This window comes from Canis aureus, chromosome 7 (genome assembly GCF_053574225.1).
Source record: "Canis aureus isolate CA01 chromosome 7, VMU_Caureus_v.1.0, whole genome shotgun sequence".
NCBI lineage: Eukaryota > Metazoa > Chordata > Mammalia > Carnivora > Canidae > Canis > Canis aureus.
In genome coordinates this window covers 179,187-204,689 of record NC_135617.1, presented here as the reverse complement: position 1 = coordinate 204,689, position 25,503 = coordinate 179,187, and the positions used below count along the sequence as shown (strand labels likewise).

The following is a 25,503-nucleotide window of genomic DNA, read 5'->3' as shown; positions in this document are numbered from 1 at the left end:
CAGGAGTTTAACCAATCATTAAAGGAAAGAAAGAGATTGTTTAAAGCACGAATTTGAGAATTCATGTCAGAAACCCAGAAATCTTTTGTGGTAATCTGGACCGTATATACAGCGCTCTGTTGTTAGGCCAGCACACACTCCACCTTGTGTAGCAGTTAACACATCTAATGCCATGCTGTTTTGTAGAGGATCACTTAGGGCCTTGACCATGGCCTCCTTGAACTGCAGTCAAGGTATTAAGGACAATTTGGTTTTGGAGGGCCATCTTTTGAATTTATGTAATAAAAGATGGTCTGTTGTCACTTTGTAGGGACCAAGAGAGTCCAAATCTAGGGACAATTTCTCTTAGCAAAGTTTTTTGTCACCTCCTGTGGCCTTTTTACCCAAATCACTACCCTGGTATAAACCCTGTATTACCTTCCATTGGGTACAGAGTTTTTTTCTCATTACTAACAAGCCAGTCTTGTGCATTTCTTGGTCCGACTAAACTGGACTTAGGGACTTCATTGGAGTTAAGACTGATAAAATACTTAATATTTGTTTATTTTGCTCTGACTGCTTGGCTGCACAGTCTACTGAATGGTTTCCTTTAGGTTCTAAGGTCTTATCCTCTGATGTCCTTTGAATTACAGCTACCTCCTTAGATAGGTATTGGGCCTCAAGAAGAGTAGTAATCTGGCTCATATTTGATTGGAGAGCTATGGCTTGATGTTAATTCCCTTTCTTCCAAATTGCTCTGTGGGCATGTAGGACTAGGAAAGCATATTTGGAGTCAGTACAAATATTAATTTTTAAGGCTTTGGCAATTGCAAAGCACGAGTGAGCTCTAGAGCATACCCAGCTTTTCTCGCTCCCTTTTCCATGACAACACTGTTGCCATCAGTAAACCAGCTGTCATCTGCAGTTTTGATAGGGGAAGCTTTTACATCTGGTCGACTAGAATACACAAGATTAATAGAGCACTCTGAACAGTTGTGTTCTATGGAAGTATGATGCTCAGGTCCACACAGAAGGGTAGCTGGGTTAAAGTTTGACAGTTTTTTTTTTTTTTTTTTTTTTTTTTTAAGATTTTATTTATTGAGTCATGACAGACACACACAGAGAGAGGCAGAGACACAGGCAGAGGGAGAAATAGGCTCCCTGCTGGGAGCCCGATGTGGGACCCAATCCCGGGACTCCAGGATCACGCCCTGGGCCAAAGGCAGATGCTCAACCGCTGAGCCACCCAGGAGTCCCTAAAGTTTGACAGATTTTAAGTATATTTCAGGCATATCTATAAGTATAGCCTGTTATTTAATAAGTCGGCCTCCTGTCATCTGTCATCTGTTGGTGGTCTTTGGTCTCTAAGACATGACACTTTGGACCTGATGTGAAGTCATTACAGTCAGGGATTGTTCCGGAGTGAGCTTTGAGGCTCTTTTTACCTGGAGGGCTGCTATGTGCTTGGCTAAATCCTTTGCCTGGAATTGTACATTAATAGAGGTGGCTTCTGGGATAAATAATCACTTTGAGGGCTGAAACCATCAGGAAGCCCTCTTTGTTTGAGGTCCAGCCATAACAATGTCCTAATTATAAGGAATCGCTGGCAAGTGAGAGATGACTGAGATGACTTGACTCAGGAGATAAGGACACTTGTCCCAAGTGCATCATCCAGTCCAATCATAAAGAAAGTGGGACCATCTGCTATCTCCATAAGCCCATAGTTTACCCCATAGACTGAAGTACGCCCTGGCTTTTTAGGAGTGATGGTGTCACCCCAGCCACAGGGAATCAGTTGGGGTGCTAGCTGGGTTATAGAATTGTGGGGGAATCAATCCCACTTTTCAGCTGTTCAAATAAGCATATGCCCGTGGGGTCCTCTTAGGATCCCAAAAGAATAACAAGCAGGGAGATTGTCTATATGAGCTATTGTAGCAGTTTTTCTGAAGTTTACCTCCAGTTGTGTGGCTCAGGCAAACATCATTCAAAGACAACTAGGATTTGATATCCACAAAGATGGGCTATTGAAACATAATTTTTCTCTCTAAAATAACCCTAATTTCCAGAGATAGCCAAATCAGGACTACTTTATTTGAAAAATAAATCCAGTTTTAACAAATTTGGCCTAATTATTTACATAAAGCTCAGCAAGAATAATGATTGATCATATAGATCCTTTAGAATCTGCTTTGCTGGAACTTTCATAAGGAATCTGTAGGCTGAACTTTTAGTAGCTTCTCCACGCCAGAAACCAAGCCCAGTACTTGCCACCAGACCCTGCAGTACCTGCAGACATGGGCAGATTGCTCTTCACGAGGTCCCCAAGGTATCCTGGGGTTCCTGTACCTGCCGGGAAGTGACATTCTCTACTCACCTGATGAGGCTTCAGGGAACTCTGTAACCAGGTATCAGGCCAATAGTTCCATGCGGCTTTATGGCTCCAGGTTTCATAAAGTCCACCTCAGTTCCTGATGGCCGTCTGGTCATATCCGAGTCTATGCTTGTCTCTCTCAGATACGATATTCCAGTCAAAGCCTTGGTAAAATAACCAGTGTTTCCGAGGGTGTCCTGTTACAAGGAGAACAGGTTCTTAGTAAAGTTATGCAGCTGACCATGGTCGCCATGGAAGAAGGAATGCTCACCGAGACCTGTTGAATTTCAGGGGGTCCAGGTAGAGAGAAAAGTTAAATGCTTCAATTTGTTCATAAATGCATGCTTTATCACATTTCTATAGTCATAGTAATCTTAAGAGAAGGTTTCCTTAACCCGGGAGAGCAAACATGAGAAAACCAGCGGTGTTTCAAATAAGAGTCATAACTCTTAATCATCTTTTAGGTCATTTAGTCCCATGTTATTGATTCTTGTTCAGGCTTTTGTTTTAATATTTTATTTATTTATTCACGAAAGACACAGAGGCAGAGACACAGGCAGAGGGAGAAGCAGGCTCCCTGCGGGGAGCCCTATGGACTCGATCCTAGGACCCTGGGGTCACGCCCTGAGCCAAAGGCAGATGCTCAACCATCCTGAGCACCCTGAGCACCCTGAGCCACCCGGGAGTCCCTGTTGTTCAGTTTGAATGCAGCTTTACTTAGTTCTGGAAATTCTTACCCATTTCAGTTTTATGATCTTAAAGATATTGAATACCTGTAATTTGTCCTAAAAATCCTTTTAGTGGATCTTCTTGAAGATGAAACTCATTTTGCAAGAGAATAAGAACAATTAGAAATGACAAAAACTCAGAAATGGGCCTTGTTAATGATCTGAGCTCATTATGATGCCGCTGACTAGGAAACAGTTATTTCTGTGACCCCTAACACTTCAATAGCCAGCCTATCAAGTGATCACCTTATACCTGAAGGTAGCATACCAAACACACAAGCCTGATTAGTAAACTGAAACTTTGTTTACGATTTAAATCTTGGAGAAGTCTGTTAAAACCTTGGAAAGTTTTAAAGCACATGCCTAAATAGGGTTAGTGATGTTAAAGACCCGATAAAGGCAAAATGTAGAAACTGGTTTTTCTGGGCAGGCAAAGAGAAAACAACTATTTACGTTTTCTTATCAAGAGTAGACCAACAATTCAAGAGAACTTGTCTTTTTGAGCAGAGAGAAAGCTGACTTTCAGTCTTCTAACCCTTATACTTTAAAATCCATTCACTTCAGCCTTAGCCCATCCTGACCACACCTAAAATTCCTTTCCACGGATTTCCCTTCACAAACCTTCCTCAACTTTCCTTTGCATTCAGAATTTATCCCACACCATCCCATACCCATTTCTTTCCAGTCAGTCTGATTTAGGACAAAATTGCTTTCTTTTACTTCAACAAAAATACATTCCCATTTCTTATATCTTTCTTATACACAGAGCTGCTTCCCTTATTCCCATCAGTCTTAATTACATTTAGCAGAATTTTAACTCTTAGAAACTTTGGTCTAGGGGATCCCTGGGTGGCTCAGCGGTTTAGTGCCTGTCTTGAGCCCAGGGCCTGATCCTGGAGACCCGGGATCGAGTCCCACATCGGGCTCCCTGCATGGAGCCTGCTTCTCCCTCTGCCTGTGTCTCTGCCCCCCTCTCTCTTTTTCTCTTTGTGTCTTTCATGAATAAATAAATAAAATCTTAAAAAAAAAAAGAAAAAAGAAACCTTGGTCTCCAGTGAAAACTAAATAGTAACCAGTTGTGACCTGTTGTGAACTGTCACACCAGAACTCTCAGGCGCCAAATTTTATGAACAGGTTAAGCACAAAGCATGTTTACCAGCAGATTCCAGCATCCTTAGTTCCTTTGCAGTAAGACGTCAAAAGCACAAACTGACGTCCAGTAATCAATGCTCCAGCACCTTATCCCATTTGGAAAAGACCTAGATGTCCAAAGACTTTAATCCCACTTACCATCTAAGCAAAACTTTAAGGTTTCAGGTTACCAAAGACTTTGAAAGGTATCTTAATAATTACCCATGAAGACTTTGAGACAATTAACCATATTTTTAGTCATCTTTTTACTAACAAAATGCAACAGAGATCACATGAGCTTATTTGATCTTCAGCAAACCTCAGTAGAATAAGTTTCACATTTAGTGCTGATAACTTTAAAGACACGTCTATCTTGATTAAACCAACAGTTAGTTTAAAGACCAAATTATTTCCACCTGAATCCTCCCCATTGTCAGTTTTTACCTGAGACACTGGTGGGGAATTCTGACATGGGCAGTGTTAAGTCTGGGGGGTGCTCTTCTTGCTGCTGGACAGTGAGGGGCGAAGGACCGAGGATGGACTAGAAGCCAGCTATGCAGGCCACACCGGGGGCTGCTGCGGGAACGGGGGGTGAGGGGGAGGCAGAGGAGGCCCGGTGCTGCCAGAAGGCAGAGAAAGGGTTCCTGGTTCTAGAGCTCCTCAGCTCCGTACTTTCCTGCCGATAAGGGGGAGTAGGCAGTCCATGCCAGGCCAGAGAAGACCGGGAGTTTGGGCAGCTGCCGGAATATTCCTTACAGCCCCCATCCCGAGGTAGACCAACCACAGTTGGCTCCAGTTACAGCCCTGAACCTGGGACGTGAATGAGGGAGCAGCCCCCACATCTGTTAGGAGGAGAGACAGTGTGGGAGTCCCCTTCATCTGGAATGGAAACAGGATGGCCTGTTGCCTCCAGGAGTTTACTGGGAGGAGGCCTCCTGAGATAATTATCCAGTGTGTCGGGAGGGAGTTTAGCCAGACACGTTTGGGCAAACCCATTCTGCCCTGTTGCCCACAGAGATCTGACGACAGATCCTCCCGAGGCCAAGTCGTGTTACAGGTCATCGGTCCTTTCCTAAACTTGGCAATCCTAATTGTTTCCAGTGGTTAAAAGGCATCCCAAGGAAGAGTCCTGCTGAGGCCAAGCCCCCAGAGAAGGAGGGGGGGTCTATCACCACAATCCCTCGACTCCCAGGTGGCGTCCCTTGCAGGATATGTCAGAGTTTCCATGTGTCCAGAGTGACTGGAGCATCCCTCAGAATCCCAACGATCACCATCCTGCCTACCATGAAGGAGGATGTCGGCATCCCTCTCCCTCCCTGTCGCATCCTAGGCTGCCATGGTGCCTGGGGGATGGACTGACACACTGCTGTGTCGTCCCATGCCCTGAAGGCTGCGTTATTGCCCGTTTTAACCATGGAAAACACTAGGGAAGTTTTAAGACGGGAAATTACCCAATTTTGTAGCTTACGTAGTTAGCAGAGGACATCAACAGAAAACGGTAGAGAGAAATCCGTCATGGTCTAAGCGACATTCCAACACACGTAGTCTTTATAGCCAACTTCCCTAAGAATTGGTCCCTGGCTGGGTTTTAATTCCATCGGGTACTGGTTTCGGCTGGCTCCCAGTGGAGGTCCCGCGGCCTGAAGGAGCTAAACCGAGCATGTGGAGGGGGTCGCATTAGATCCGTCAGGAGGGAACCTCACACCATCCTGCTGGCTTGGTGGCTGTCCCGTGCCCAAGACAGACTACTCTGTAGAAGGACAGGAGTACAGAGAGAGCATCAAGTTTCTGGGTCTTATTACCATCCCGGCCGGGGAACTAACTTCTAGCCCAAAGGCAGGCTTTGTCCCCATAGAGGAGCCATGGCTAGAGGATCGCCGCACCATCAGCGTGAAAGTGTTCCAGTAAGACCATACTCCTCCTCGGGCCCCTGGTATGAGAGTAAAGGAAGAGGAGAGGAAGTACCCAGTTTGCACCACGGTGCAGAGTCCGGATGTGACTCTGGACTCAAAGCCCCACCTTGGGCGCCATATAGATTTAGTTAAGAACATTAGGGTTTGAAGCCAACAGCCAAGAAAGAATTCTTGAGACATCGTTGGTACAAAAAGGTGGTTTTATTAAAGCGCAGGGACAGGACCGTGGGCAGAAAGAGCTGTAGTGGGGCCATGAGAGGTGGCCCATTATACTTGAGAGGCGGTTAGGGAGAGTGTAGGTCTCTCAGTTTTGGAAGCAAGGTTTCCAGGACCTTGAGGGGCTAGCTATTGTTGGGAAGAGGTCATTTATTACCACCTAATAAAACCTGAGTCCTGAGACCCTTCAAATCTTGGGGGGTTTAGAGATAAAGGAAGTTTCTTTTTTTTTTTTTTTTAATTTTTTAAAATTTTTATTTATTTATGATAGTCACAGAGAGAGAGAGAGAGAGAGAGGCAGAGACATAGGCAGAGGGAAAAGCAGGCTCCATGCACCGGGAGCCTGATGTGGGACTCGATCCCGGGTCTCCAGGATCGCGCCCTGGGCCAAAGGCAGGCGCTAAACCGCTGCGCCACCCAGGGTTCCCATAAAGGAAGTTTCTAAAGGAATTTTTTTATGTTAGAGTAGACTCACCAGGGTCCTGGGGGTCGGGCTAGATTGCCAGTTGCCCTCAGCAGAGTATTAACATCCAGGCAGCTGAGCTCCGAGAGGAAGGTCCCTCTGCCTGTTTCAAGGACGTGTCCGTGGGCTGTAGGTGGTAAGGACGTTTAATAATTTCTCTTCTGCCTTTGTTTCCTCCATCAAAATCATTATCACAATTAAGTAGTGAACATATACATCACCCCAGAAGTTTCCATTGTGTAAGTCCCTCCTGCTGCCTGCCCCGCACCAGATCTCACTGCCCGCTCTCTGCTGCTACAGATTAGCCCTCCTCCGTGAACCAGAATTTCATACAAATGGGCTCTTTGGTGTGTATGCCTGTTTGGTCTGGCTTCTTTCACTCAGCAAAATTATTTTGAGAAACATAGACATTGCATGTATCTATATGGGTTTTAGGTTTTCAAAATTAATCCTACCTGAGTTCCTAGATGGGAAATATTACTTCTTTGAAAACTATTAGCCTTGTTTTTTAATTTGGTTGAGAAATCCTTGAATAATAGTCTAAATACAAATCTTAGCAGATTACTACACTGAGCGGCCCTCGTGAAGGCGGGCTCCAGTGACTCGCACTTTGGTAAAGTACCTCTTCGTCTTCAACACTGTTCAGGCTCCTAACCAGTAGGCCATGCTCCGTATCTTAGTTACCGGAGTGTTTTGAAAGTAGAGAGTGAATGTTGAATCTTGTCTTGTGTCTTCTTTAAGAGGTGTTGTATATCTAGTGGTCCTGCCATAATTACTAATTTATTTTTCTTTCCAGATCCTTTCCAGGAGTTCAGTTATGGGCGTGAGAGGTTTGCAGGGATTCGTGGGCAGCACCTGCCCACATATATGTACAGTAGTGAACTTCAAAGAATTGGCGGAGCACCACCGAAACCAGCACCCCGGCTGTACGCCGACCATAGTGGTTGATGCCATGTGTTGTCTCAGATACTGGTATACTCCTGAATCTTGGATCTGCGGTGGCCAGTGGCGGGAATATTTTTCTTCTTTGCGGGATTTTGTTAAGACTTTTACCACTGTTGGCATCAAGTTGATATTCTTCTTTGATGGCATGGTGGAGCAGGAGAAGAGAGATGAATGGGTAAAACGAAGACTCAAGAACAATAGGGAAATTTCCAGGATTTTCCATTATATCAAATCGCACAAGGAGCAACCGGGCAGAAACATGTTCTTCATCCCATCGGGGCTGGCCATCTTTACACGATTTGCTTTGAAGGCCTTGGGTCAGGAAACTCTGTGTTCCTTACAGGAGGCCGACTATGAGGTGGCATCTTACGGCTTCCAGAATAACTGTCTTGGGATTCTTGGAGAAGACACTGACTACTTGATTTATGATACTTGTCCCTACTTTTCAATTGGTGATCTCTGCCTGGAGAGTCTCAGTACTGTCATGCTCTGTAGAAAGAAGCTCTGTGAGAGTCTGAATATCAACGTGGCAGACCTTCCTCTTCTGGCCTGCCTACTTGGCAATGACATAATCCCAGAGGGCATGTTTGAGAGCTTTCGGTACAAGTGCTTGTCTTCCTATACCTCTGTAAAGGAGAATTTTGACAAAAAAGGTAACATTATCTTAGCTGTTGCAGACCATATATCTAAAGTTCTTCACTCGCATCAAGGTGAGAAAAAGCTAGAAGACATGTTACCTTTGGGACCAAACAAAGCTCTTTTTTATAAGGGTGTGGCATCATATCTTTTGCCAGGACAGAAATCTCCATGGTTTTTCCAAAAACCCAAGAGTTTAATATCTTTGGGCAAGCAGGTGGTATCGATGAGTTCAGACCCTGAATGCAAGCAAGGAGTTCCAATGTGTATAGACTATGGATCCCAGCAAGGACTTCCCATGTGTACAGATCCTGAATCCAACCAGGGATTTACAGATCCTGAATCCAACCAGGGATTTCCCATGTGTACACCTCCTAAATCCAATCAAGGAATTCCCATGTGTACCCCTCCTGAATCCAAGCAAGCAGTTCCCATGTGCACAGACCCTGAATCCAAGCAAGAAGTTCCCATGTGCACAGACCCTGAATCCAAGCAAGAAGTTCCCATGTGCACAGAACCTGAATCCAAGCAAGAAGTCCCCATGTGTACACCTCCTGAATCCAGGCAAGGAGTTCCTATGTGCACAGACCCTGAATCTAGGCAAGGAGTTCCTGTGTGCACAGACCCTGAATCCAGGCAAGGAGTTCCTATGTGCACAGACCCTGAATCCAGGCAAGGAGTCTCCATGTGCACAGACCCTGAATCCAAGCAAGGAGTCCCCATGTATACAGACCCTGAATTTAAGCAAGGAATCCCCATGTATACAGATCCTGAATTTAAGCAAGGAGTCCCCATGTGTACAGATTCTAAATCCAAGCAAGGAATTCCCATTTATATAGATCCTGAATCCAAGCAAGGAGTTCCCATGTGCACAGACCCTGAAATCAAGCAAAAATTACCTCCAGGGGCAGACCCTGAATTTAAGCTAGAAGCACTCATGTGTACAAACCCTGCAATTAAAGAAGACCTCGTGAATATGGAGCCTGAAGTCAAACAAGTAACCCTGGTTTCAGACCCTGACATACTAAAGGTATGTAGATGTGCCCACCCCAACCTGGGTATCATGATTGAAAATCTACCCATTATGGATTTGCCAGTGAATATTTATTGACTGCTTGTCGCAGTTAAGGCACCGTGGGGACACAATAGGACCCCTGGCAGTGTGTTAGGAAGTATGACCTAGTGCCCTGGGAGTTCACATTATAAAGTGTGTTTGATACTCTGCATGCCTGTTGTGGAAGAGAGCTCTCAGAATTGGAAGAGAGTGAGCAGTGAGGGTTACACACAGGGAGGAGTTCCTGGAGAGCTAAAGTCCGCCAGACCTTCACGGGAGCTGCAGTTTGTAACAGGCAAATTGTTGTTGCTTGGGGCTTGTGGTAGAGCAGGAGGCTGAAGCATGGGGTCTGAGGGGAGACCTGGGAGAGAGGTTGGAAAATGTGGAGTGAGGCAGACTGCAAAGATTTCTGTGCCCCAGCAGCAGGGGGGCCTTCATCCTGAAAGAGATGCAGAGCCTTGGGAGGTTTTTATGGAGGGCTCCTGTTTATAAGCCCCGTTACGTGTGAGGTTCTGTGCTGGGTGGGTCCCCACACGCCTCAGGTGCTCCTGACAGTGTCCCCATCTTCCATCCAGTCATGCAAGGTACAAACCTGGGAATTCTCTCTCCGTGTTTTATGACTGTCCTCTCCTTGTCTTATTATTTGTACCTGTTCAGTTAGTCCCACCGCCCTAGTGTAAGCTCTTTTCTGGATTACTCAGGAATCTCTGACCACTCTTCTGCATAGACTTTTTGCCTCTTCCAATCCACTTGTCATGTTGCGTGCAGAACTAATGCCCTTTGTTGTGTTCCATAGCTCTCCCAGGAATAGAGACAGTCGCCTTAGGCAGGCTGTGGCCTGCCATGCCCTCACCACTGCCACCTCTCCAGGTGGCCAGTCCCTTGTCTGTCATGGCCCCAGAGGTACTCTCCTGCCCCCTGGAAGCCTCCCCTGCCCCTATGCGAGTCTTTTCTGTCACAGTTGGCTGGTCACCCGCTCAGAGATGGCCCCTGACCATCCATGGTGTAGTGCCTGTGGTGGCGCACGTCTCATGGGGATGTCCTGCTGGGGACGGTGCTGTGAGGACACAATCTTATTTGTTTTGGTCACTGCTGAGCCCCTTTTTCCTGCACACTGTGTCTCACAATAGTTGCTCACCGAATCTTGAAGGTGGTATTCCCTTTCTCGTGTATCTTTGGGGCCTCTTCTTTAGCGACTTCTTCCTCCCTCCTGCACGATGACATGGGTTCTCCTGTCTTGAAAAGTCTTTCGCCTCTTTCTCTATTGCATACATGATAACAGATAAGCTAATTTACTAACATAAGAAATTACAGTTAAAAGTAGGATGTGATATATAGATTAAGAGAGTTACAGGTGAAAAAATATTAAGGGGTTAAAATTATCCTACCTGGAAGCATCTTTAAGTGCTTCATAGAAGAAAAAGAACATGAGCTTGGAGGAATTTGTCAGGAGCCACCCCACTCCCAGACCGTGTGCCTGGCTCCAGAGGTGGTGCGTGATGTGGACCCTGGAGGCCCCGTAACAGCTTGCTGAGGGACAGGACGGGGAAAGGCGCACAGAGCAAAAGTGGAGCATGCAGGGTGCCTCACTGCCTCCGGGGGGCGGGGGGGGGGGGGAGGTTCTGCTTTCAGCTGCCTAGGACTGCTGATAAGCACCAGGCAGCATCAGCCACCACCGTGCACAGCACCACTCTGGGCCCTCTGCTTTTTCTGTCGTGACCTGGCCCCTGCCGGTTCCCAGCTCACACCCATTTCCCGGCTGTGTGTGGCCTTGCCCACGTCCACTCTGGGCTTGGGCCCTTCACAGCCCTGACTTGCATTCGCCACACCAACAGGGCCCGTCCTTGGCCTTCCCTCCTGTGCTGGACACCCTGACCATCTCCTCCAGTTTCCTGCAGAGGTTCTGACAGATTGGTCAGGTCACAGAGGGCAGCAGCGTGTGTATCATGAAAGAATTTAGGACTTAGTTTTTATTATTTATTTTTAATTTTTAAATTTTTAAAAAAGTTATTTATTTATTTGACAGAGAGAGGGCACAAGAAAACAGAGTTGTAGGCAGAGGGAGAGGGAGAAGCAGACTCCTCGCTGAGCAGGGAGCCTGATGTGGGACTCAGTCCCTGGACCCTGAGACCATGGCCTGAACCAGAGGCAGATGCCCAACCAACTGAGCCCCCCAGGTGGCCAGGACTTGGTTTTTATACACAGTGAGGAGGTATTGGATATCTTTAAGCAGGGGTGGGATGTGATCAGGTATTTCTTGAACATTGGTTATCCTGCAGAGAATGGACTCATGTGGCTGTTGCAGGAGCCAAGGTGGGGGGACAAAAGAGCTAGAATTAGGACAGTGGCAGTGCAAGTGGGGAGGAAGAAACGTCCAAAAGTAAGTCTTGCTACGGAGGTAAAGGTCCTCCTGCTATCTGGGGTGGATGTTGCCTTGACCTAAGGATGGGCGGGGAATGGTTTGACAGCAGATAGCTAGGGAAGACCCATGTGATGCTTAGAAAATGAGCCTTGGTTTCCATTACTGGGCAGGAGACCGTCCTCTGGAAGTCATCCTACTTTACGTGGTGATGGAAACCCTCCAAGGAGAAGACTGTGTAGGAGGGAGCTTTAGGAAAAATGCACTGAGAGGGAGGGGAATGAGGCACCGTGACCCCCCGCAGAAACCCAAGGAGGCAAGTTTCAAGAATGAGGAGAGTAATAACCAGGAGTGTCAGGTGCTGCAGAGTAAAGTAGAATTGGGGCTAGGAGGCACTTAGTAGGGTTTGGTTCCTGAGAGAGCCATTGTCCACAGGGGCCTGGTGGAGGTCAGATGGCCAGGGTTTGAGGAGTACCTCAGGGGCAAAGGCCGGAGTGGGGAGTGATTGCTCCTTCAGGGAGTTTGGCAGTGGAAGAGCCATGGGTGAGGAAGAGGGAGGAGTGTGGTGGGAGGCCTGTCTGCAGGGGAGGTCGGCCATCTGGAAGGGGTAGATCGCATGTCGTCTACACGACAGCTCTCCCGTTGACTAGAGTTGATGATGGCTCTGAAAACAATTGTGAAGTGTCTTCAGTTCCCTTTCCATTTTTCCTTAAAATTTGTTTGCAGTGAAGTCTTCTAGTCCTATCAGATGGGTAACCCCAATTCCAACATGTATTTCAACCCCACACCGTCCCAGAAACCCTTAGGTAGAAGGCTGTAGTGCACAGCAGTTATCCTGGGCACATACCACAGCCAGATATCTATGTTTTGTCCATAGCAGGATATTTTAGAAAATCAGTTACATTTTGAGAGTAAATTCTATATGGTTTCCATAATGTTGAATAAGCAGAATTATTACATTAGAATGTTTGGATGAGGTGACTGTGTTAAGGTTTTCCAAGTGTGGAGTGCTGTATAGATCTGCAGTTAAGGGCAGAGGTAGAAGGTACTTATTAGATGATTCTGATCTAATTAGTGAATTAAAATTGCAATTGTAGAAAACTTATCTGAAAAACCCCATATACACCCAGGAAGGAATGTTACATCTTAAATTCTGTACAGTTGCCAGAACTGAAGTTTTCTTGGTAGGGTGAATATAATTTATTACAACTTCCTAGATATATTTGTTAAAACACCATCTCTCTTAAAATGAAAAAAAGACTCAGAAATGGAAGAGGGAATAGGAAAATAAGTCAGAAGCTATTTTGGCTCAAAAGGATCATAGAAGTTGTAACTATAGTGTTTCTGATAGATTTAGTATCAAAAGGGGCACATGGAGAAGTAGGTCGTTGCCAGTGGTCTTCCATTAGAGTATCAAATGACAACCCTTTAAGATCTTTTTACAAGTATTTTTTAACCTTCCTGACCTTAAAGTTGCCGGCTTGTCTGCCAGCTTGATTTCAAGAAATTTCAGCAAGGAGATAGACAACTTACATGTGTGTAGCCTCGTGACAGTGGTGACCCTGGATCATGTGCCGAGCTCTCGTTAACCATTTGCATCGACCCATGTAGTCCTCAGGATAGTTCTGTGAGGGTAGACCTGGTGTATATCTGGAGAGAGGGAGGAATGGAGACAGGAAGACTCAATTCTACAAAAATGAGTCAAAGTAACTAGAACTACTTAAAAGTAAACACAAATAGAACAATGGTTCTCAGAGTTTTCGGCATTCCAGGTTGTCCTAACACCACATTTTAATATATGCCTTTTGTGCAGACTGTTTGGATTTGAATTTTGAGTGGTGATCTAGGTAAATCGATTCCTGCAGTAATAAGAATGTTCAGGGAAAAGACTTGTATGTAGGCTGTTACAGGCCTTCTGATCTTAGCTCCTTTTTTAATGGGAAAGTGGGATGCAGCTGAGTCTCATCGGGGGGTGTGCAGCACACGGTTTTGGTCCGATAGGAATTACTGAACAGGTGAGTGACTGTGACACAGTTTCTGATCCCAGGGAGTTTGGCTTACTGGGGGAGATGAGACAAGAGAACTGCTATAGGGTAGATGAGGGATGAGCCCCATAGGCCGGGGGAGGTGAGTGGGATTGGGAGCAGAAGACAGGGTGACACTTGAAGTGGAGCCCACGTGAGGATGGAGAAGAGTCAGGTGTTCTTGAGAAAGCACGAAGGTGCTCCACTGTGACTGGTTTCTAGGAGGTGGACTGGTGTAATGGGAGGAGGCCACTGGAGCCTTGAATGTTAGGGTCGTCATTCAGGTGGTCTGAGGAGGGTAGTGACCTGACGGGATGTCAGGGAGAGGGCAGACTCGGGCTAGATTCAGTTAGAGCCTTTGCTAGTGGTGCTTGTCGTCCGTTGGCAAGAGGCTGAGATGCCGTGGAGGTCCACACGGTAAGTCTGGGCGAGGTGGCGGCGGAGGAATGGATGGGGTGGCGCCTGGAAGCGAGGAGAGGCGGCAGATGCCAACCCAGTGTCGGGAGTCTGAGGGGCAGTCACCCCATTTCTGAGAGCCTGGAAACACTGGCTTGGGAGAGAAAGGTATTGATTTTTTTCTCTTTGAAGGTAACTGTTTTGTTGTCACGGAGAAAGCATCTGTGTTTGAATTTTGAACAGGTTGCTAGAGCAGATCACGTCCAGGCCGAGAGCTACCTGGTGTACAACATCATGAGCAGCGGGGAGATTGAATGCAGTAACACGCTGGAAGACGCCCTCGACCAAGCCCTGCCCAGCCAGGCTTTCGTCTACCGCCCGGTGCGGCAGCGCGTTTACTCCCTCCTGCTGGGGGACGGCGGAGGTGAGCGGGCTGCTCTCTCAGCAGCAGTGCTGTTTGGACTGGGATTCTGAGAAACAGGCCAAATGAAGGAGAATGCATTCTTTTAGGACATGGATACAATTAAAAAGGGTTGTGTTTCTCCGTAAAATCTGTAATTGAGAAGACCACTCACATCTGTAGGACGTTAAGGGTAAACGCCGTGGGACATCTCTAATTAGCAAACAGTTGATCAGTATTCATTACAAGAAGAGTGCATTGTTTTTATAAAATGCTATATTTTATTCCCTAAAAGGATTTGTGTTTTTAAAAAATTTGAAAATGCTTTCCTCCTGCAGGGGTGTAGGGCATGTTTATTATTAGAAGACAATGTCTACTTATTCTTCAAAATGTGATTTTCATAAAATAATTCCATAAAATCTAGTACATCGTATTTTAAAGTATAAACAGTTTTCCTTTAGAGTATTTAGGTTTTTCCCATCTCTGTTTTACTGGTACAGTAGTAGCAAGAGTGTAGGGAGAGGACTGTCAGTGGTGAGAGCAGGACAGTTGCGGCGGCCTTGGTGCCAGGTAGACAATTAATTAGCCCCCTATTGCTTCTTTTCAGAGGCGTTGGGGGCATTGGGCGTGGGAAGGAGCACTTCATAGTAGGGACTAGTGACGTGTCACCCAGGTAGTTCCCTCCTCTGAGGTCTTGCTCACCCGAGACAGGCCTCCCAGGACACTGGTCTCACTGGAGATGGAAGCAGTAAGGTCCTGGGGATTGGGTGTGTGTGGTCCTTCGGCCTAAACTCCATCCCTGTGACTGCATTAGTCCGGAGAGTGGGCACGTCCGTAGCCCTGCGGGGGCTGAGGGATCGTCGGGTTACCGTGCTGCCTTTACTCTGTGCTGGCAGGGTTCTTGGAACCCAGGTTCTGTGAGATCCCCGCCTGCCCGCTCGTCCTGCCTTTCCCGCGTGTGCTGTCAGCCCAGGGGTGTATGTGCCCCGAGGAAGACAGGAGGAAGGTGTTTACACTAAATGAAATGCAGAAACCAAAGGACCTATGGAATAAACTTTGCGACCAGATATTGTTTAAATTTTTTTCTATTTTCTTGTGTGTTTTCTCTTCATATTCTTTCTTAACATGAGTGTTTTATTTTTTTTTTAAGATTTTATTTATTTTCTCATGAGAGACAGAGACACAGGCAGAGGGAGAAGCAGGCTCCCTGCGGGGAGCCCAGTGGGGACTGGATCCCAGGGCCCTGAGTCACTTGCTGGGCTGAAGGCAGACGCTCAACCGCTGAGCCCCCCAGGCGTCCCAGCATAAGTGATTTCACATTGATTCTAATGATTAAAAAAGATCTCTTACTCATGAAAACATTTTCACGTTGTAGAATATTTGCCTGGAATTGTTTTTAGAGTACTTTATTAAATGAGATTCAAATATATAAACTTTACTATCTTAAGTTGCATACTTTGTTAATGCAATTTATCTGCAACCCCGTTGGTAACCTGATTACTTAACCACCGTAACAGGAAAAATTACTGAAATTGAACTTGTCTTCATGATTGATCTTTACTTTTCTCTTTTTCAATTTTTTGGCTTTCTGTGTGACGTTTACATTCTTAGGGTGTAAGAAGAGAAAATGCTGCTGTTGCAGGTTTGCTTGTGGTGGTGAGGAGGCATACTCCGCGCTGCTTGCGTGCCTCAGCTCGTGATCCCGCGTGTCCCTGAATCTGATGGACGTTTACAGCTGCTGCTGACTCCAGCACGGCGGCAGGGTACATAGGGCTGTCAGGTTTTCCCCCGATTTCCATTTGATGCGGCCTGAGTTCCAGAGAGAGGAATGTGGGAATCTGCAGGCGCTGTGCTGGACGCTTTCATTTATTCCCTCAGCTCTGTGAGCTTTGCTGCATGTGTGTCTGAAGTTCCACCGTTAGGTGCGTACACAGTGAAGTGGTTCTGTCTCGTAATGAATTGACCCTTTTCATGTGATGAAATTTCTCTTTAAAGAGAAAGCTGATGATAGTCCTCATCTAGAAGTTTGGCATTAATATATGCACTCTGGTTTTCTTTCTTTCTTTCTTTTTTTTTTTTTTTTTAAAGATTTTATTTATTTACTCAGAGAGAGAGAGGCAGAGGGAGAAGCAGGCTCCATGCAGGGAGCCCGACTTGGGACTCGACCCCGGGTCTCCAGGATCAGGCCCTGGGCCGAAGGCGGCGCTAAACCGCTGGGCCACCAGGGCTGCCCACACTTTGGTTTTCTTAGGATCATGGTGTGCATGGCATATCTTTTCTGTCCTTTAGCTTTTAAACTGTTTCTTTATACTTCATGTACATCTCTTTTAAGTAGCATATCTGGTTTGACAGTCTTTCTTTTCTTTCTTTCATTTATCTTTTAATTTTTCTCCCCCTCAAGCCTCCACTGTGGGGCTTGAACTCACAACCTTGAGATCAAGACTGGAGCTGACACCCAGAGTCAGACACTTAACTGGCTGAGCCACCCAGGGCCTCTGGTAATTTTTCTTTTTAATGAGAGTCTTTAGATCATTTATATTCAGTGTAATTATTGACATGATTGGGTTTAAGTCTTGCATTTTGCCCTTTGCTGTCTTTTTCCCTTATTTTCTCCCTTTCTGACTTCTTCTGGACTAATCAAATAATTTTTAGTATTTTGTTTTATGTCCTCTTTTGGATTATTAGATTTACCTGTTTTGCTGTGGTTTTCTTAGTGGTTACTTGACGGTTAATAACGTACATTTAAGCTTCACAGTTTGCCTTCTCTTACAACCACATTGTGTGTGATGTGAAAACCTCACAGCTGCCAACTTTTGTCTTCCCATCATTTTTGCTATTGTTGCTTTATGTCTCCTGTATATTTTAAAACTTATTTTGAAATAATCATACACTCAAGGGGGTTGGCAAAAATAGTAACAGACTTTGATGTACCCTTGTCCCAGGTTCCCTCACAGATGGTATCAGAGCCAGGAGATTAACATTGCTGCAGCCTTATTAACTAGACTGCAGGCCTTGAGTTGTGTGTGTTCTGTTCTGTGTCCAGATGCAGAAGTGGTCCATCCCCGGAAGGCGTTCTCTCATGCGGCCCCTTTCTGCTGCCCTCTGGCCCCGTCTCCTATTTGCACTAGTTCATCCTTGGTCTCTTGAATCTTGTTTTTTTTTTTTTTTTTTTTTAATTTATTTATGATAGTCACACAGAGAGAAAGAGAGAGGCAGAGACACAGGCAGAGGGAGAAGCAGGCTCCATGCACTGGGAGCCTGACGTGGGATTCGATCCCGGGTCTCCAGGATCGCGCCCTGGGCCAAAGGCAGGCGCCAAACCGCTGCGCCATCCAGGGATCCCCTTGAATCTTGGTTTTTGCAGGAATGTTATATAAATGTTTGGTCGTTACACGTAGTGTGCAGTCTTTTGAGATTATGCATACCTTTAAAACCCTATAATATGATTCTTGTGTTTGCTTTAAACCAGTGGCTGGCAAACATTTTCTGTGAAGGGCCAGGTGTGATAAATATTTTAGGCTTTGAGAGCCCCCTCTAGTCCTGTAACAGACACAGCTTTGCTGCTGTGTGCAGACGTGACCGTCTGTCCCCTGAGAAGTACAGCTGTGTTTCAATAAAGATTAATCTACTTTTCCTATGTCACAAAATTTGAATTCTATATATTCTTCCTGTGTCACAATATTCTTTGTTTAATAATTTTCCAGTCATTTAATGTGAAAAGCATTACAGCTTTCGGACTGAAAGAACCCAAGTCAGATGTGGCCCATTGGCTATCTTACCATTGTCCAACCCTTATCCTAAACAGTCAGTGGCTTTTAGAGGAGGTTACAGATGAGAAGTCTTGCAAGTGCATCGATTTGAAGAGATGGCGCTCTCCATCCCTTTGTGGAGATCCACGTGTCCTTTAGTATCATCTTTCTTTAGAGAACTTGCTTTTACATCTCTTAGGGTGCTTATTTTATTTCCTGACAATATCTTTATTCAGATGCGTAATTCTGCTGTATATGGAATCTCAGGTGCTATGAAGATGCTGTTACTTGTCTCTGGTGTCGTGGCCCCTCTGACTGTTGTTCTCCGCCTGCAACAAGGATGCTACCCTCTGGCTGGCCATCAGGTTTTGCGAAGCACTGGTTTTCAGCAGTTTGTTGAAGCCAAGCTTGGGAATGATACACTGCGTTTAATCTGCTTGGGATTCTTGAGCTTCTTGGATCAGTGGGTTTACATTTCCTCTCAAATTTGGGTAAAACAAGGAATGTGATTTCACCAAGCGCTGTCTCCTGGGTCTCTTGCTTCTGCTCTCACTCTGGACCCCCAGCTGCAGGCTTGATTTGTTGTTCACGATGCCCATTACACTCCAAGTCTTGCTTTTCCGCCTCTTTTCTCTGCTGCAATTTGGGTAGTTCCTGTTGCTCTTATTTCAAGTTTACTGAGCCTTTCTTCTGCAGCATCTAATCTGCTACTAACCCATCCAGTGAAATGTCCATTTCACATATTGTGTTTTTCAGCTGTTTTTTTTTTTTTTTTTTTTTTTTTTTTGTCTTCCTCCCCCGGCCCCAGGTCTTCATGCTTGCCTTTAGGTCCTTGAATTTCTGCACAGCACAGTCCTAGCCCACTCAGTCCATCAGCTCATCACTGCTGGGCCTGGGGCTGCTGGTGGACTTCTGAAGGGCCTTGCCTTGTGTTCTGTCAGGCAGTCAACGTACATGATCCCTTCAGGGCTTGCCTCAAGCTTCATTAGACTGCGTCCATGGGGCCTCTAACTGTAGCGGCTGTGCCCCTGCCCCTCAGGGCTCAGACACCGGAGGTCTAAGGCAGAAGGCATAAGCACTGACTTGAACGCTGGTGCTTCAGTCCCTGATGATGGGTGCAATGGAGAGCTGGTCTGGCTGGCGATGTTGGCGGGTTGGCCGGCAGCACCCCTACACATACTTTGTCTAGTTGAATGTGTGCTATTTGGAAGGCCCCGAAATGGGGAGAGACCCTGCGGTCGTGCTACCCACAGCCCACTCTGCCTTCATGACGATTAATTTACTTCAGATTCTAACTTTGTCTCCTAGTGATTCTAACTTTGTCTCCTAGTGAAAGTCTTAGCTTAGGTCACTGTGAAGCCTTGTAAATTTCAGGAAATAGAAAGGAAACTAGGAGGATGCCAAAGGCAGAGCCTGCCCTGTTCTCCTTTACGTCTGTGCAGTCAGCAGGGCAGGGGAAGGGCCGTGCACACAGGCGGCTGTCCGCGGCTGGGCCAGGGCATGCTGTCCTCCTGCTGCCCCAGTGACACTGTGGGAACACGCGGCTGCAGGAGGCTGGTGGGTGGCATGGGGCGGTCCAGGTGGATGGCGCCTTCACAAAGCACCGACGGGCCATCAGCTCATGAAAATCCTAGGTATGTGTAAAAAAGTATGTGTGGGGAATTTTTAAATTTTTTTCAGGACTAAGGCCACATATAAATTATACCAGCAGCATAAAAATATTACAGACCTGTAAGGACAGATATTTTTCTAGAAAAGCCTGAGGTTGGTTGTTCACCTTGAAAATCCCAGTAATTGAGAGGTGGTGATTGACTGCTTCTCGTCATTCCCCCTTGCCTGCTGCCGCCCCTGCAGGCCAGGTGACAGTGGCCAGCATGAGCTACGTGGCGTCTCCGTGGGCAAGGGCCTGCACGTGTGCACATTTCACAGCTCTGCTCGCAGGGAAAGTGTCCTCGTTACACGTAGAAGACTGTACAGAGTGGGTCGGTGTGTCTGTGTGTGTCCTCTGGGAATAGCAGAAGACCACGTTTGATTATGTCCGTTTTCCATTTTCTGTATAAAATGTCACTGCTTGACGGGAGTTAAACTAGCAAAGCACTTTTCTTAACTTCTTTACCCCTTTGAACATAGAGCCTAACAAACTGAAAGTTTGAGTGAGAAAATCAGCCTTTCCTTTTAGGCATTGCCAACTCAATTTTCCTCTTCTCTTTTTCTTGATTTTTAGGCACTTAAGAAGATTATTTCATTCTAATTCAGTCAGACCAAATTGTTGCAAACATTTCTGCTATAGTTTCAAAGTGCATGCCAGATTAAAACCTCTGAAATTTTGTTTTTCTTATTTAGGCAGAGTTTTATTTTTAATTTTTTAAAGTTTTAATTGAATTATGCTTGACATGCAATATTATATTCGTTTTAGGTGTACAACACGGTGACTCAACATTTGTATGAATTACAAAATACTCAGCCTATTAAGTGTGGTCACCGTCTATCATCATACAAAATTAGTCCAGTATTACTGTGCTCCATATGCTGTACTTTCATCCCCGTTTCCTCTTAATCCCCTTCCCTGATTTCATCCGTCACCCCATCCCCCTGTCTCTGGCAACCACCACTTTCTTCTCTGTATTTATGAGTCTGTTTCTGTTTGTTCACTTGTTTTGTTTTTAGATTCTACATATAAGTGAAATTATAAGGTATTTGTCTTTGTCTTGATTATTTTACTTAGCATGGGGCCCTCTAGGTCCATCCACGTTGTTGCAAAATTTTGTTCTTTTTTATGGCCGTGTGTGTATGTGTGTGTGTATGTGTGTGTATACACCAGCTCTATCCATTCATCAGTCAATGGACACGGGCTGCTTCCACATCGTGGCTATTGTAGGTAGAGCTGCAACAAACCTAAGGGTGCGTATGTCTTTTCAAATTTGTGTTTTCATTTTCTTTGGGTAAATGCCCAGAAATGAAATTACTGTATCACATGGTAGTTGTATTTTTAACTTCTTGAGGAACCTCCATACTGTTTTCCAGAGTGGCTGCACCAGCTTGCGTTCCCACCAGCAGCGCACAGGGCTCCCTTTTCTCTGCATCCAGTTGTCCTGTGTTGATTTTAGGCATTCTGACTGGTGTGAGGTGACCTCTCATGGTGGCTTGGTTTGCATTTCCCTGGTGATGACTGATGATGAGCATATTTTCATGTGTCTGTTGAACATGTGTAAGTCTTCTTTGGAAAAAATCTCCATTCAGTTCCTCTGCCCACTTTTAAATCAGATTGTTTGGTTTTTTAGTGTTGAGTTGCATAAATTCTTTATATATTTTGGATACTGACGCCTTGTTGGATACATCACTTATAAATATTTTCTTTCATTCAGTAGGTTGCCTTTTGGCTTTGTTGACTGTTGCCTTCACTGGGGAGAGGCTTTTTAGTTTGATGAAGTCCCAGTGGTTCATTTTTGCTTTTGTTGCCTTTGCTTTTGTTGCCTCAGGAGACAAATCCAAAAAAACTTGCTCAGTCCAATGTCTAAAGAGTTTATTGCCTCTGTTTTCTTTAAGGAGGTTTATAGAAAAACCTTTGAAATTATGTGGTACCCCAGAGAACAGGCCGAACTCTAGGATTTTTCAGTAATACCTGTTTAAGATCTCAGGTAACAGGTTGCGTCTAGCCCTGGATTTTGGAAGGACTGGGGAGTTTAACTGTGTCTGTAGGAGCAGTAATTTGGATTAAAAGTGAAAATGCTATCATCTGAATAGTTACGTTTGGAAAAGTCATTATCCAGACTGTAAAGCTTATTAATCTTTGTAGATGTTGACACATCCCCACCTGCCCGCTCGCTCATCCTGCCTTTCCCGCCTGTGCTGTCAGCCCAGAGGCATACGTGCCCCGAGGAAGACAGGAGGAAGATGTTTACACTAATTGAAAAGCAGAAACAAAAGGACCTATGGAATAAACTTTGCAACTAGATATTGTTTAAATAATTTTTTTCTTTTTCTTATGTGTTTTCTCTTCATATTCTTTCTTTTTTTTTTTTTTAAGATTTTATTTATTTTCTCATGAGAGACACAGAGAGAGGCAGAGACATAGGCAGAGGGAGAAGCAGGCTCCATGCTGGGGGCCCAGTGGGGACACGATCCCGGGACCCCGGGGTCACGCCCTGGGCCTGAGGCAGGTGCCGCACCGCTGACCCCCAGGCGTCCACTCTCTAGGTCTTATTGGAGATCCACCTGCTGTCTAATAAACGGTACCGGTGCCTATCATGACGCTGCCACCTTCCTACATGACTGAGAAGTAAAGCTCTGAGAAGCCAGCCCTAAGCTCCGGTGTTTGAAGGTTTAGAACAGTTCCAGATGAAAGATGGGATAAAGTGTGGTTTTATAAACGTTTCAGTAATCTCCCAAGGAGATGGCTGGCTGACTGGAGTGAGGTACTGAACCTCACGAAGTCTGACTTCGGGTGAGAGAGGTCTTTCCTTTCAGAATGAGCAACTTAAAATACCATTCACTCCGTTGACTTTTTTAGTGTAATGAATACCTAGGCCAAGAGGATTACATCCGGCGGGGGGGGGGGGGGGGGGTTGGTGAACAGCTATAAGAATACTGCTCAGAATTTTCTTTTTTTCCTTTTTCTTTTTGTATGTGTGAAATTTGGGTAAGTTGAATGTATTTGTTAAGCTTAGAGTTAGCCGGCCTTGTGCTGGGGACTGAGGCCGTGAAGAGGTCTCTGTTCTGGACCAGGAGCTCAGTCGGGGGGCCAGTGAGGGGAGCAAGTAGGCAGGTGTGGTGTCGGCCAGGCGGTCGATGGCACAGACGTCTGGGTTGGGGGGCGCGGGCCAGGGTGGGTAGAGGGAAGCAGGTCTGGGCCAAGGAGGTGAGAGAAGGCATGGGGAGTTTCAGGATGCACGGAATTCCTGCTGAGGAGCAGGGCGTGAGCCACAAGCCAGGTTCCCGGGGGGGGGGGGGGGGGGGGCAGCCGCAGACTCAGGAGCCCTCCAGGTCCCTGCGCAGGTCTCGGGGAGAGTCCTGGGGCAAATGGTGTGCGGCAGTGGGGGGCTAGGGAGCTCTGTGGGCTCCCAGTCTGAACTCACATGCTGGCGCCATGGGCTGCTCTTGCGGGATCTCAATTAGGACCAGCAGCCTGGTCAAATTTTCATTGTCAAAAAGCAAAAACTACACAGCCTGCATTGACACGGAGAGGGCGTGGGATGGGGTGAGTGAAGATGGTCTGAGCAGGGCTGGGCCCAGGTGAGGTAGGAAGCCAGGTCCCCAGGGGCCAGGGGACAGCCTTGAGGGCCCTGGGGGAGGGGAGGCAGGGGTTGGGGTCCTGCAGAGACAACAGCCTGGTGGCCCCGAGCTAGGTGAGCACATCGTGCAGGAAAGCCACCTTCCACCTTCGCTTATGGGAGAACGGAAGACAGACTGAATTTTCAATAGCAATTAACCTATAGAAGTGGCTTTGTTGTAGATGATTGCTACTAGCTTTTTGAATTACCTAATGTAATAATAGTCTTGAGAGTCACACAGAGGAGTGGATTGAAGACGAGAAAGGGCTGTCCTTCTCCCTAGATGCTGTGTGGAGCAGTGTGGGGCCCCAGGAGGGGAGGACTTCGTAGGAGCCATCTGGGTGGTGATCTCTGCCCCAGGTGTATTTCCCAGGTCATCCTGCCAGCTCCCCCCACCCCAGAGGTCATTGCTCTTGTTGAAGTGAGACCGGAGGGTAGGGGGCCCACTCCCGGATGCCCGAGGTCCCTGTTGGTGGCCTTGGATGTTATCCTGTAAGCCTGGTGACGAATGTTGGTACTCGCGTGCATCCACTAATCCAGCTGTCTTTACTCAGATGGCGCCGGCACCTGCCCCACCGTCAAGGAGTGGTTCGTGTACTCTGGGAACCCACTGAGGCACCCGGACCTCGTCAGGCCTCTGCAGATGAACATTCCAGGTACAGACAGCTTTGGTTTAAATAAGTCACTGATTTGTGCAGCATGTGATGCAAGCCCAATAATGGGGCCTCTGTGGAAACATTTTTCCAGAATTGCACATATGCAATTCATCCCTGGGCCCACAGGGGGGTATTTGTGTGATGACGTTCTAAAGCGGCAGAGGGATGAGTGTCGCATGGATGGACTGGTCTCCTGGTCGGGGTCTGACAGCAGGACACCCAGAGCGGCCTGGCCCTGGGGCCGCGGGGGGCTGAGTGCTTGTGGCCTGATCCCCAGGTCCCAGTACCCGGGCGCGCTCAGCAAGTATCTGCCGCATTAACAGGGTTGGATGCTCGATATTCTGCTTGAAATCAGCTCTTGCCTTCCTCCTACTACGGAAAGTATGTTTTGATGGAAAGGAAGATAAAGATAAAGGAAGGTTATTTCAGCTGGAAAAATAAGGTGTCTCTTCATGAGTGTTACCTTAAAACCTGTAATGGGAGGGAAGGAAAAACAAGGCTCACCTGAAGACCAGCTGAAGTCCTTTCTTCCTGCGAGCTCTTAGTACCGGAGGAAAGTCGAGAATCCATGGGTGGGGGGTAGTGTCCTACAGGCAGGCAGGTTAAAGAAGGTGACCGTGCTGAGGGTTTATTTTTAGGGTTCCCTGCCATTGTTTCACAGAACAAGTGTTTTTCCAAAACTTTGATATTCCATTTTTGTGTCAGATGCTCTTGTGCCACTGCCGTTCCCATCATGGAGGCCTGTAGTTTTCCTAATAAGGGCGTGAGCGCTGCTAAATAATTTTCTTAAAAATGGAATTGTATTGGGAGGGAAGGTGAGGAGAGTTACTATAGGGAATATTTCCCTATTTCCTCAGCCAGTAACATATTCAAACCTAAAAAGGTATTTATCAAAAAAGAAAAAAAACAAAGATAAATTGACATCTGTTTTTAGAGCAAGAGCTATTTTTAAAGGATACCCGGAATAATTTTTCAGAAATGTTTTATTATGTATGTAATTTCCATCTTATTGTATCTTTCCAAAAATAATATGAAGAGGGATTATTCCAGTTTTCTTCATGGTTTGAATTAAGAGAACATGTGACTATCCATCATCATTTTAGTTGGTTTTAAAGGCTGCTCCCTAAAATGCTCTAATAAGCTCTGGAAGCACGCAGCGATCGCAGAGACGGGTTCTGGGCTCCGGCGGGCGTTGTCCTTGGCGCTGCTTTGG

The 25,503-nt window shown here is 46.3% G+C and overlaps 1 protein-coding gene across 11 annotated transcripts in view; it reads left to right on the top strand.

The window, feature by feature from the left end:
- Nucleotides 1-25,503, top strand: part of FAM120B (family with sequence similarity 120 member B) — a 90,260-nt gene that overhangs the window by 11,182 nt on the left and 53,575 nt on the right. For 10 of the 11 annotated variants that reach the window (XR_013382739.1, XM_077902680.1, XM_077902678.1 and 7 more), the window contains 3 exons: nt 7,598-9,412; nt 14,459-14,639; nt 24,189-24,290. Coding sequence is in view for 10 of the 11 variants with exons in the window: in XM_077902678.1 (XP_077758804.1) it covers nt 7,598-9,412; nt 14,459-14,639; nt 24,189-24,290 (2,098 nt within the window). In the remaining variant the exon portion in view is untranslated. The remainder of the gene's footprint in view (nt 1-7,597; nt 9,413-14,458; nt 14,640-24,188; nt 24,291-25,503) is intronic. The other variant, XM_077902684.1, reaches the window with a different exon arrangement.